The sequence below is a fragment of the Ctenopharyngodon idella genome, chromosome 18, assembly GCF_019924925.1.
Source record: "Ctenopharyngodon idella isolate HZGC_01 chromosome 18, HZGC01, whole genome shotgun sequence".
In the NCBI taxonomy this organism is placed as follows: Eukaryota; Metazoa; Chordata; class Actinopteri; order Cypriniformes; family Xenocyprididae; genus Ctenopharyngodon; species Ctenopharyngodon idella.
In genome coordinates, this window is record NC_067237.1 from 9,182,822 (window position 1) to 9,196,611 (window position 13,790).

At 35.2% G+C, this 13,790-nt stretch overlaps 1 protein-coding gene across 1 annotated transcript; it reads left to right on the plus strand.

Moving 5' to 3' along the window:
- Positions 1-8,000: 8,000 nt before the first annotated feature.
- On the plus strand, positions 8,001-9,609 carry LOC127499847 (C3a anaphylatoxin chemotactic receptor-like). The gene is made up of 2 exons (XM_051870472.1): positions 8,001-8,130; positions 8,425-9,609. Exon 2 carries the CDS (start codon positions 8,464-8,466, stop codon positions 9,439-9,441), a length of 978 nt encoding a protein of 325 aa, XP_051726432.1. The 5' UTR covers positions 8,001-8,130; positions 8,425-8,463; the 3' UTR covers positions 9,442-9,609.
- The last annotated feature ends 4,181 nt before the right edge of the window (positions 9,610-13,790 follow it).

The window sequence follows — 13,790 nt, forward strand, 5'->3', positions numbered from 1 at the left end:
TAGAGCTCTCTAATTTAATTCTTACTAGTAAAAATGCAATTATGACAAGTAAACACTGGGAACATTTTAAGCTAAAACAGCTTGCCATATACAACAGGGGGAAGAAAAAAAAAAAAAAAATCAATTACTAAGAAAACTGACCGCTGAAACTTTGTAACACCTTCCTCTTTTTCATCACAACAGAAAAGTAACAAGGAGACACTTGTCAATTAAATGACAGATGAAATGTTTAAAGGTTTGCATGCCAAATGCACTATCATAAATGTAATTGTAAATTAAATGAATGTGAAAATGTTCTCGTATAACACTTTCTGTACTATAAAACGCTATAAAAGTAGCTTGATTCTGGATCAGTGTGAGCAGTATTACTTCTACATGTCTTTGTAGTACAAATAGTGTAAGTAGTTTATTCATATTCATATTATTGAGCTTGACAAGGCCAATATAATTCTAAACATAATGAAAAACAGAGCTTACAGAGAAAGTGTTTGATCCATGTGGTGCAAAAGATTTATGATGTCATGTCTCATGATGTCAGAAAGAGCAAACTATTATTTTGAAAGACGGAAATGTCATAAGAGTTGAACAGAAAGTGAGCAACCATGAAAAATAATGCATACTGTCTTTCTCAGAAAAAGTATAAAGCATTAAAAGCTGTTTCATTAATATGAAAGCCGCATGCTGGAAGGCAAGATCACATTGAGTTTAATGGTGTGCATCTGCAACAGTGTCTATCTGCCTTTCCAAAGGCTTCATCAAAAAACTTTTTAAGTCATTTAAGTTAAACAAATAGATTTTTACTGATGATATCCCAGCAAACATAGAAAGTTCCCCTAACGTTCCCATTGGTTATGTTTTGGGAACCAAATAAGAATGTTCTGGCAGGTTCTCTGTAGGTTCTTTTTTATAACCTAAAGAGAGCATTCAGAGAACGTTTCCTGCAGGTTATTATTTCATAACCAGAACATTCCCTGCAGGTTATTTTTAGGTTTTATTTTTATAACCTAAAGAAAACCCAGAATCCCAGAACGTTCCCTGCTGTTTAGTTTTAGGTTTTATTTTCATAACCTAGAGAACCTTCCCAGTAAACTATTATACAAAGTTTATTAAAACACATTTTATAGTGTGTTTCACAGAGTGATTCAGAGAATGGAAAGTTGATGAAAAAAAAAATAAAAATCAAACTGGCTCTAAACATACATGTACAAAATTATTCAACCCCCAAAAGTCAAATTTTGTGCAGAATCTTTTATTCTTTATGACCTCCAATAAACGCTGCCTGTAAGTCCTCACTCAGAAGCTTCTGTCACCTCTCTACTGCAATCTTGGCCCATTCCTCGCTTGAAAAAGCTTCCAGATCACTGATAGTCTTTGGTTTCCATGTTACCACTGCTTTCTACAAATTCCAACAAATATTTTCAATGAGGTTTCAATCTGAAGACTGTACAGACCACTCAAGAAAATTCTACAACTGGTCCCTGAACCAAGCTTAAGTAGATTTGGATGTATACTTTGGGACGGCTGTCCTGCAGGAAAGTCCATTGGTCATCAAGCTTCAGTCTCTGCACCAAAGTCATGAATGACAGCCATTGCTTGTCACAAAAACTGTGAACATGGATAAGGTCATAGTTCTTAGCACTTGCTACATGAGAGATGAGTGGTTGTGAAATTGTATGTTTTAACATTGCATGCAATTGCCATGCTGCACATTACTGTTAATTGTAATATTGACCTTAAGTGAAATTTTTTCTGAGGTGAAGTAATCCTGAGTAATTTCTTTCACAGAATCATGTCAAATGCCTTAATGGAGAAATTCAATGAGGGGTGGTGGCCAGCTTGAAAAGAAGCAATTCAAAGTTACACCTTTATACAATGTAATTCAAGGTAATTTTGGCTTTATGACATTCAGAAAATCTCTTGTTCCTTGTCTATTATTTATGTAATTTTTATTGGTACCCTTTATCTATTCAGGGGAAATTCTCTAAAAGACCACCTGTCTTTATCAGAAATGTCCTGTTCACTTTCACAGTTACACACTTAGTTAAGGGTCTTTCTCAAAGGCACCACAGTTGTATTGAAGAGGGAGGGGACAAATGCTGTTTTTTTCATTAATCTAACACACATTTAATGCAGAATTGACATAAGATTATTATACAGTAAAATAACATGTAATACATGTTGATTACCTTTTTCTAATGCTTCATTCATGAAATGGACACAAAATCTTGTTCCATTGTATTTTAAATGTAGTTGTAGGAACATAAAGACATTTTCAAAATAAGTGCATGTCATTTACCTCAAATTTTGCTTTTGATTTTTTTTTCTACTTTTTTTTTTATTTTCAATAATAATTTTCTCTACCCTCAGATGCTGTGAAGAGGTGGAGCCCAAATGCTACAGACTCAAACATTGATGCAGCAATGGAGGAACACCTGAAGCATGCTCCAGGAAGAGCTGGGGGTGCTGGATATATATATATATATATATATATATAAGAGCCATAAACAACTTTCACAGACTCTACTGTGTTAACTATACCATAATCCAGTATTTTTATTGTTTATTTGTGTGATTTATGGCTGTTTAACAGTAATGCAAGACTGTTAGGAAAAAAAATGTAGACTGACTTCCATGCATCAATGGTGGAACACATGAATCACTCCTGGAAGAGCTGGTGGTCGTGGATCAAGAAAATGAGAGTAAATATTTTGATTATATTTTGACTCTAAAATTAGTTACATATGTGTTAACTATGATCCTGTACTTTTGTTATTTTCTTGTTTGATTAATGGCTGCTTAACATTATTACGTCCAAATGTTTGCTGGGCAGTATCTCTCCGGAGACTGTAAGCTGGATCACGAACAGTTGGTAGTGATCCATCCTTGACAAACAACTTCTTTTTTTTTTTTTTTTTTTTAGCAAAACCTGTTTTGTATTGTCCCTTTGTATTGACATTCGTTCACAAAGCAGTCTGGTGTAAAATCCCAGCAAACATTTGGATGTTTAATGACCATTGAAAAGATGTCTATCCGACACATCCCGTCATGGTTGAAAAATAGTTCCAAAATGAAAGTTGAATGTCTTTGACGTCATCTGGCTGTGAATTCCACGTGTTTTCTGCGCATCTCTGGATGTCCAAGGCCTGGTCTCAAATGGCACCCTAAACCCTCACGGTCTTCCTCTGAGTCCGCACTGTAGGAACAAATCAGCTCAAATGAAATAATTAATTAATTTATAGGGAATTATAAAGTCACTTAGTTTACGACCAAGCAACTGAATCGTCCAGCATTAATTTGCTCGGGCTGTAATAAGCTCTTGTAGCAGATATGAATATCCAACTATCCTGAAAACACTATTTAGTAGCAAGGTAACATTAAGACCGGCAGTTTAAGACAGTAAATTTCAAGCACATAACACAAGACACTTCTTTTAAAAATCTACAGGATACTTTGATTATTCTAACACATAAACTAATATCTAACACAAACACGCACACACAAACACACATTCATACACAGAGCAAACAAAGGAAATTAGAAAGAACGAGTTTTAAGAGAGAGTGAAATGATGAGCATTTCTAGCAAAATATGCATTTTATAAGACCTGACCTGAACGAACCATGAATCGCAGTAATTTAATGCACCAGTTCAGCTTTAGGATTTGGAGGTACTTGCTTGTTTGTCTTTGAATGTGGATCCCCTTTTCGGTGTCCTTGGCTTGGAGAAAAGGGTTTTCCGAGTCGATGATTTGTTGCAGGATCTTTTCAGGTCCGGATTGATGTCAGGTAAAAACCAATCACGTTCGGGCGTGCTGGCAAAATGAATGAAACTCTCTTGTCGTGGTTGGAGTTTAAAGTTGAGGCGACAAAAGTCGTTGGTTAAACTTTGCGGCAAAACTTAACTTAGAACACGAGACTCTCAACGGAAAAGAAAGTTAAAAGAAAAGGAAAGTGAGTATGAAACTGGATGGCTTGAATGAGCTGCTTGTCTGTCCTTCATAGTCTGTTCTTTTCTAAGCCATATTATTCTGTGGTCTTCTTTGTTCTTACTTCAGGTCTTAGTTTCTTGGTCTTAGTCCACTATTGTCTTAGTGATGTGACTATTTAACTTAGGTGTTTGGTTCAACCTCTTTGAGGAGTTCTGACCAATCAGGTAGCATCGTTGTTTTAAAGATGGCTTTTTCTCCTCCCCAAGGTGTTATCTCAGAACCTCTTGAATTACATGATTTCTATTAAACGGAATATGGTACATTTTACACAGATTTCATTCAAGGCATGATTTGAACAGAAAATAGAGATTTACATACATTCCGAACAAGACATACTTTCAATCAATCATTCAAAAGTTATCACATTTACATGAATTGTGGGTGTACAAAGCATAACTGGTCACATGTAGCATGTGTAGACATGATATAAAATTTGTGCAGTTGAAAGATGTTTGATAAGTCTGTTTAAAATTGTTTGGAACAATTTAATACAGTTTATTTGTGTCTCTGTGGGTTTTTCTGTGTCATTCATAGGTCACTCAGAGAAACAAGCCTGCATTGTCTCTCTGTCTCTTTTGATCTGAAGATGAAAGACTCTTTATCTTCTGGTGGCTTAAATTGTGTTGTCTTTTCGACCATTTGGTTTCTACAAATGGCTTAAAATTTGCCCCTTTTCCTCAGTCAGGAAGCATGTGTGGCCATAAAAATACTTTGCAGGGGGTTGTTGATAGATTCACTGGAGTCGCTTGGTGTCTGCAATGTTGATTTGGGTCTCTGGAATTATGTTTTGAAAAATCATCTGAAAGATTCATTTGTCTGGTTCGTTCTCAGTCCTTACAGCACTTTCGTGACGTAATGTCGCTTTGACTGCCGGGTAGCTCGCAGACTTGCGGGCTCAGCTGAAGTGCGCATCGAGGGCGCATAGCGGCCGCAAAGGGGGCACTTGCGAGCACCCTTCTGAAACCTAAAATGATGATATGAGACTTGTCCAGGAGTCGCCTGTCAATGGTATCATACCCGCGTTACCCTCGGTTTCCGGTTTTATTTTGTAGAAACCATGGAAACACCAAAGATGCGTTATTATTACATGTTTTATTAGACAAGGGAACAACTGTTTGGTTACATTTATAGACAGAAAACGAATTATGGCTATATATTTCAACACGTTTAGTCTTATTGTTTAAATCTAGTTCTCTTGATTTTCCGAGAGTACCATGCTTTTACCATGCCTTTGATTGATAACCGAGTTAGCGATGTACGAAGAACGGGCCCCAGAACAGGGAAACAGACAAAAACAAACAAAAACAAACTCAAAACAGGTATAACCCTGACAGTAATACAGCATTTTCTCCATCAAACAATATGTTTTAAAATTGATTGCATGCCATTTATCAACACAAGCCACCCAGCATTTATTAATATGATATTCTAAAATCGATCTAGCTTACTGCAGTGTGCAACAAGTGTCTCACAACAGCCACTGAGCGAATGCACAGAGTAATGATATAACATCATTTTCAACACAGTCAAGTGTTTTTTTGTTGTTGTTGTTGTTGTTTTTTAGAGAAAAATATTTTAATATTTTCATATATTAAAGAGGAAGAAAAAAGAAAGAAAAAAGAAACAGAAAAGGGTATACATGTATAGTTAAATTAAAGAAGAGGAATTTAATTCTTTGTCCATAGTTCTGATTGCTTTGTGGTTTGAGAGTCCTTGTAAGGTTTCAAAATAAATCTTCATGTCAGCCTTGAAACGGGTCATATTGGGTATCCTTTCAGGCCATTTACATTTGTGTATATAAAATTTACCAAGTAATATTATAAGATTTAACATAAACACATGACTCTTGTCTCTACCTTTTTTGTCATAATAAAAAATGACATCTCTTTTCTCTATATTAATTTTGATTCCACTTAACATATTAAATAAATGAAGAGTTTGGTTCCAAAATGCTATAAATCCATTTTGATTAATTTGAGTAAAAATGTGTTTTCTTTACCAAGAAAGTGGCAAGATGAAAACCACTATTTTCTGTTTCAAACTTTCACATAGTAAAGGGCTTTTAAAAACTGTTCATGATTCAGTTTTGGGGACCGTGACAGAAGTTTGATGCTGTCGCGGAACAAGCAACATCTTCTTAATCTCCTCACGTAAATGATTACATTTCGATGGCTTACATTTCTTACCCACCGCAGAAACCACCACATTTTCGTCAATGCCGTCAAAATTATTCATTTTTCTGTTTTTGTTGATCACAAAGTACAAAGTAGATAAGAAAAATTAAAAATTTACTTTTCAATACCAACCAGATACAATACTGATTTTAGCAAGAACTCAATTTTTTTTTTTTTTAAATGTTGTTTATCACGTTTTGGAGCCAAACTCTTCAAATATTCCACATCAATCTAAAAGAATTTAACAATTTAAAAAAAAAAAAAAAAAAAGGTGTAAAATAGTTTCAGTGTCCATTTTACAAAATAGGCTACACAAGATTCAGAAAGATCATTTTTATATATTTTTAGGAACTGGTTTGTTGGATAAATTATATGTATTATTTTAAATTATTTTATTAACTTTATTATTGACACAATATTTGTTGTTATAAGTCCAAATCAATCTCCAATTAATGTTCTCAAAATGGTCATACACAGTCAAATGTATCTATTTGATAAACAGCGCTGTGTTACCTCATACCGGAAGAAGCGGCGCTGGCGACTGCGGCATAATAAAATTTCCGCTGCTCGCGAGTGTCGCGTTTGTCTTTCATTAGCAATCACTCCAGCGGCCTCGTTCAGCTCCAACATCACTCAGCCTTGCTCTGCTTCATACTACATTAACTTTAATAATCTCATCCATGAACATGATTTCTGCTTGAGTCCCGTGCTGATTCTTTACCACTGGCTGTGAGGTGAAGAGGCACGTGACGCGGGGTAAAATTAGTTTGCTATGGGTCTGTGGACTAATTGGATTAATTAGATTAATATGCTCTTTTCTCAAATATCGCTTCTTACCTTTTCTGTTTTGTCTGTTTTCCAAATTGCTGTTGTATAATCTACAAAGAAACTATTTTCTACTTTTTTGTAGCTTATACAGCTACTCAGACCAGTGCTCAAATTTACCGGCGGGTGGTTTTATTTCATCTGTCATACATAGGCTACGCAGCTACACATTCAGCAATTCCTTTACTCGTATCACTGCTCAGTTTACGCATGTGCATATCATGAGATTTTTGGTATCTGATATTTTAGGTTTCAGTGGGCGGAGCTCACATTAATATTCATGAGTTTCCCGGACATGCGCGTGGAACTGAGAATTTTAGTTCACGCTCCTTATTTCTCGATAGGTTTAATGGATTATTTCAAAAAAGGTAAATAGTTTCAGTGCCGACTTATGTATAAATTGTTCATAGTTCTGTAACCGTTTATAATGTTTTTATCTCTAGTTTTATTACATTTTGTGCAGTCGTCCCTGACTGAATGCAGACATTCACTTCGTGTAATGTTAGGATAAAACACAGCTACAGTTGTGCTCAGAATTATTGGCACCTTTGGTAAATATGATCAAAGATGACTGTAAAAATGAATCTGCATTGTTTATCCTTTTTGATCTTTAATTCACGTTGGCCACAGTTTTTGGCACACAGCTTTTTTGACACCGAAAACTCTACTGACTGAAAGCCGGTCCTCGGGTGGTATATATACTGCTCTGTGAACTGCACCTGCGACACTGTTCAGTTGCCAGGAGAGCTTATTGCTCTAGGCTGGGGGTGGTCATAACGTAGAGGCTCATCTGTGTATATTGAAAATCTCAACTGATTGATAATTTATATAATGTATCCTTGGCCAGCTCTTTAAACTATGAATACATATTATATACTATATTACATTACTGTATGCAATATAATATTAAAAATGAACATTGTGAATTTCTGTAAGGCAGATTTCAAACAAGTTGTGGAATTACTCTGTGCTTCTCTTGTATTTTCTTTTACCACTCTTTAAAAGAGGAAACACAGAAAGTGGAAGATTGCATCATCAAAAGTTTTCTCAGAAGTCAGTAGGACTGCCTTCCATTCCTTGTGATTCTCCCTTAAATTGGTAAGCGGGGTAAGAAAAGCTAGCAAGTACAGAGCAGCTGGTGAGGTGAGAACAAGTTTTGTAAGGCATTAATATTTAATATGTAAAACTTGAGTATGATTCAAACCAAATGAACATATTAACATTGACATACATGTGACTGCATAGTTAATGTTTTGAATTAAATGTACTGAGAAGCTTCTTAAATATAAATTTCATTGTTTAATAATATTGAATATTGTTAACTGTCAAATTGCTTGTTATTTTCCTTATTGATAAGTTTCTTTGGAGAAAAGAATCTGCTAAATGAATGAATAAATTCAATAAATGTTTGACACTGATAATATGTGATATTTACAGGATAAACAGAGCACTTTGGACAGCATCAACTCAAGCAAAATGGATTATTTCAATAACCAAAATGAAACCGATTATCCTATTGATAATCTGTGGAACTATATGATTGTGAGTTCTCAGGTCTTCTTCTACCTGACCTTGATCCTTGGTGTTCCTGGAAATGCCTTTGTTGTGTATGTTGCTGGAATGAAGATGAAGAGGACTGTTAATACAGTAGGGTTTCTCAATCTAGCAATTGCTGACCTCTTTTGTTGCCTTTCCACTCTTTACTTTGTGGCAGAAAACTTTCTTGAAGAAAACTGGCTGGATGGATCTGTCTTCATGTGCAAGATTGTCCCCTTCATTATGCACATCACCATGTTTGCTAGTGTTTTCACCCTGAGCTTAATTAGTCTGGATCGGTTTACTCTGGTGATTACCCCAGTTTGGGCCAAAAATCATCGCAGCCTTTTAATTGCACGACTGTCCTCTGTAGCAGCCTGGGTTCTGGCTTTAATTCTTAGTCTGCCTTTTATGATGATAAAAGAGAATTCCACAGATGGCATAAGCTACTGCCTGCAATATGAATTTGAAAAAGAGGAAATGTATAGAAGGTTATGCATCATCAGATTTGTGTTTGGATTTTTGATTCCTCTCATATGCATCACAACATGCTATGGATTCATCGCACACAAGTTAGGCAGGAGTCATTTTAACTCTGGACGAGTGTTTCGCATCATGTTGGCTATTATTGTGGCCTTTTTTCTGTGCTGGTTGCCATATCACATCGTGCATTTGATAATCATATTTGATAATGACTGGGAGACATCAAATTTCTTAGTGGCTTTGGTAGTGTATCCATTGGCCATTTCTTTGGCGTATGTCAACAGCTGCCTGAACCCCATTCTGTATGTTTTCATGGGGAAGGATTTTAAAAGCAATGTTAAGCTTTCTCTAAGACATGTTTTTGAAAGAGCTTTCTCTGAGGAGGGGACACAAGTGTCACGTTCCACCCAGACACAACAAATGCACTCAGTGTAAGGAAGATATGAACTCATTTATTCAGTCTTTTCATTTTTTGATTGATTTTTATTGCTTTATTATACTTTTATTATATGAAATTACCTATGTCCCAATAAAAATTAATGTAACTTTTCAAAAAAAACTAATGAAAATATAAATTGAAACTGAATAAAATATCTTTGAAACTGAAAAAAAATAAATCACAGGCAAAATGTTTGACTTTGTTTTTAATACACTGCATGTTTTGCTAACCGCTTTCTCATATTTCTTTCACTGATCTATACTTACAAATGTGTTTCCAGAGTTTTAGTTTACGCTTTTGCACCATTCTGGCACAAATCTCTCCCAGGGGTGGGGCTAGCAGTGGTGTGTTTTCATTGGCTACTGAGTTTTTGATTGACAACTTCTTAACCTGGAGGGTATTCCAGAAAGCAGGTTATGTGACATACCTGGGTATGTTTAAGAGTAAGTAAGCGGATAACCTCAACTTCAGGTTCCAAAAACCAAGGTAACTTTCAGGGTATGTAAGTAGCCATAGCAACGTACTCTCTGAACATAACCTGCTCTGGAGCAAATTAAATCTCTGGAAACGCATTTGTAAGTACAAATCAGCGAAAGAAAGAGGAGAAACTGTTAGCAAAACATTTTCTTTTGTCAGACATTTTATTCAGTTTCAATTCATATTTTCATTAGTTTCTTAAAACATTACGTTCATTTTTATTGGCACAAAAATAACTCCATATTATTACTTTAAAAAATGAATATGCATAATTTGCAGGTTGCATTTGTGTGTATATCAAAAGCAGAATTGATTTTACTTTTGCTTATCACAGTGATTCAGTCATTTTATATTTTTTCTGTTACTTATTATTTTTTCACTTTAGCATTGTGGTTATTTTGTGATAACTTAAAAGCGAATTGCATGATGTAAAAACAGTGTTGCATGCCAAAAGAATGAAATTTAAAATTGACATTGTAATGTTCATTAAACATTCAATTCATTTTGTAATTTGATGGGTTTTTTTTTTTTTTTTTTTTTTTTCATTTTAAATAAAGATTGTACATGATTTAGGGCAAATATTTTTTTTCACTAAGTAGTTTAATTGTGTTGACAGGAGTGTTCTTTAGGACAAGCAGCCAAAGCATGTGGCTTTCTGTCATGTCTATTTTTGGTTTTGTTTCATGTTTCATGTCTTATTTTGCAGTTAACTCACAGTCATGTTTCCTGTCAAATGCTCTCCAAATACTCTCACGGTACATTGATGTCATATGCCGATCGGTCTGCGCAGCACCAATGCATCTCGAACAAGCCTATTCTTTTGAATCGCTCTTATGGTACTTTGATGTCATACGCCCATCGTTGTGTGCAGCACCGGTGCATCTCAAACAAGCCCTTTGTAACCTTTGATAACAAAATCAAAAAAGTTTGTTCAGAAAAGTTCAGAACACAAGTTTATATCAAACAATTCTGACTTTATAACCTGCAATTGTGAGTTTATATCTCGCAATTCTGAGTTTTTTTTCTCACAATTGCAAAAAAAAAGTCAGAATTGTGAGATAAAAGTCGCAAGAAGAAGAAGTCGCAGTCGAAGAAACAAGCTTCCATACACATTTGCTGGCAAATGGCAATTACTAAGAAAACCGACCGTTTCCTCTTTTTATTCACAACTATGGCAAGCCGTTTTAGCTAAAATGTTTCCAGCGTTACTTGTCATAGTTGCATTTTTACTAGTAAGAATTAAAACAGTTTAATTCTTACTAGTAACAATTATTAGAGAGCTCTCTAATTCACTTAGAGTGCTCTGCAATTGCATTCTTACTATGAATTAGAGAAACAGTTCATTTCTTACAAGTAACAGTTATTATCAAATAATAGCTCTCTAATTCAATTGTTACTAGTAAGAATACAACTGCAGAGCTCTCTAATTCAATTCTCATTGGCCCTATGGCAATGTCAGCTCGTATATCAATAAAACAACAATATTATCGTAGATGATAAATATCGCATCCTAGCCCAAACTGCATAAGAATTATTTTGTATGTGGCTAATGCAAATAAAACCCTTGCAATGCTGAACAAAATAAGTATACAGGCTATTTTACAACCAATAAACAAATGTAAGCAAATTAGCTCAAAAGAAATTATTAATTAATTTATAGGGAACTTTAAATGAGTCACTTATTTTACGACCGAGCAACTGAATCATCCAGCGTTCATTTGCACAGGCTGTAAATAAGCTCTGTAGCGGATATGAATATCCAACTATCATGAAAACACTTTTTATTAGCAAGGCAACATAGATGGTCGCTGGTGTCTTTAAACAAAGAAATCTTTGTCGGCGTCCTTGGCTTGGAGAAAGGAGTTTCCAAGGGTCTTTGATTTGCTGTAGGTCTTTTCGTATCAGAATTGATGTCATGGGAAGCCAATCACGTTCTGGTGTGCTGGCGGAGGAGTGGAGTCTCCCTCGTGGCTGAAGTTTGAAGTTTTGAGGCAGGCAAAGACTGTAGAGTCATTGATTAAAGTTTGCGGCAAAACTTAACTTAGAACACGAGACTCTCAATGGAAAATAAAGAAAACTAAGTAAAAGGAAAGTGAGTGAGATGAGAGTCGGATGGCTTGAATGAAGCTGTTTGTTTTTATTTTCATCTGATCTTGATCTGCCTTGATCAGGTCGTCTGCTCTTCATCGTCTGCTCATCATTGTCTTTTGTCTTTGTCTGTCTCATCTAAATTCTCTTTGTGTACTGAATATTTAAACTGAGGTGTTTGTCCAACTTCTTTGAGAAGTTCTGACCTAGGTATCATCTTTGTTTCAAAGGTGGCTTTTCTCCTCCCTCATCATAAATTAAATGTTATCTGTAGTCTCTTAACTAGTACAGAGAGCACAGTTTAGACATGATTTCTCCAAAAACAAAACAATACATTTTTTACACAGATTTCATTCAAGCTGAAATTTAAGTTATGAACAGAGATTTACACTCATACCAAACAAGGCACACTTTTAATCAACCATTCAATAGTTATAACAATTACATGAATTGTGAGTGATCTGAGCACAATAGTCACAAGTATAGGTTTTAGACATAATATAGAATTATGCAGTTGAACGATGTTTGATTAAGAGTCCGTTTAGAATTGTTTTTAGGTGCATTTCTGATATGTAAAGGCAGTCTCTGTGTTTTCCTATGGATTTCAACTCTATGTCACTCAGAGGTCACTCGGAAGAAGAAGGTCTGTTTTGTATCTATGTTTCAGGGATCAAACAACCTCTGGTGTTATCTTTGTAGGGCTCAAGCTGAGAGTCACAATGTGTTGTCTTTTGGCCCTTTATCTTGTTTTCGCTGCCCCATGTTGACAACGTTCTTTCTTTAGCTAGGAAGCATGAATGGCCATAAAGTACTTAGCTGGAGGGTTTGGTAGATGAATGGAGCCTCAAATGACAGATTCTCTGATTTTGGGTCCTGCATGTTGATTTGGGATCTGGAGTGTTGAGATGAGTTTAATTATGTTTGAACAAATCATCTGGAAGATTCATTTGTCTGGTTCGTCCTCAATTCCTACACAAATATGCATATCGCTGGGTATATTTGTCTTTTCTGAGCAAGTGAGAATTCACCATTCAAAAGAACTTACAGTGCATACCTATAGGGTACAACGGGGCTAAAGGCACACCTTAATAAAAACATGCTTTTCACTACTCCCAGAGTGTATGATTGCTTAAAAATATATATGTTTTTATTGAACATTGATGGAGCAACATATTTTGTTTGAACATAAATCATAAAAGTGGTTGATTTGTTTGAAAAACTTACATATGAGATGGCAAGGTGGGCCTTTTACCCCACATATGGGGTGAAAGGCTTACCAGCATGGCACAAAATGCACAAAGTATTGATACAAATACTTTAGCAAAAATAATGTGTATATATTTAAATATGATGGTTTTAAATGGTAATTATCAGGTGGACACCCAACCTAATATTAACCGTGTGCAGAATTATTAGGCAAGTTGATTTTCTGATCATATTTTTTTTTCCAGGCACATTTTACCAATTCCAAACCACATCAATCTTAATAACTACTATTAATTTTGTATTTAATCATTTATAAGTAATATATAATTGTTCATGAAGGCTGGAAATGAAAAACGCCTTATATTCAGGTGTGCATAATTATTAGGCAGGTTTTCTTTTACAGGCAAAATGAGCCAAAAATGATTTAACAGACTGAAAAGTCAAAAATTATTAAATGCACATGAAAAGGATGCAGTGGCTCTGACACATTTTAAGATATGGCAGTGCAAGTTACTTTCAGTTAAAACAGCTCAAACATGTATTTTAGTCTAGGACTAGCTTAAGATTTGTCTGT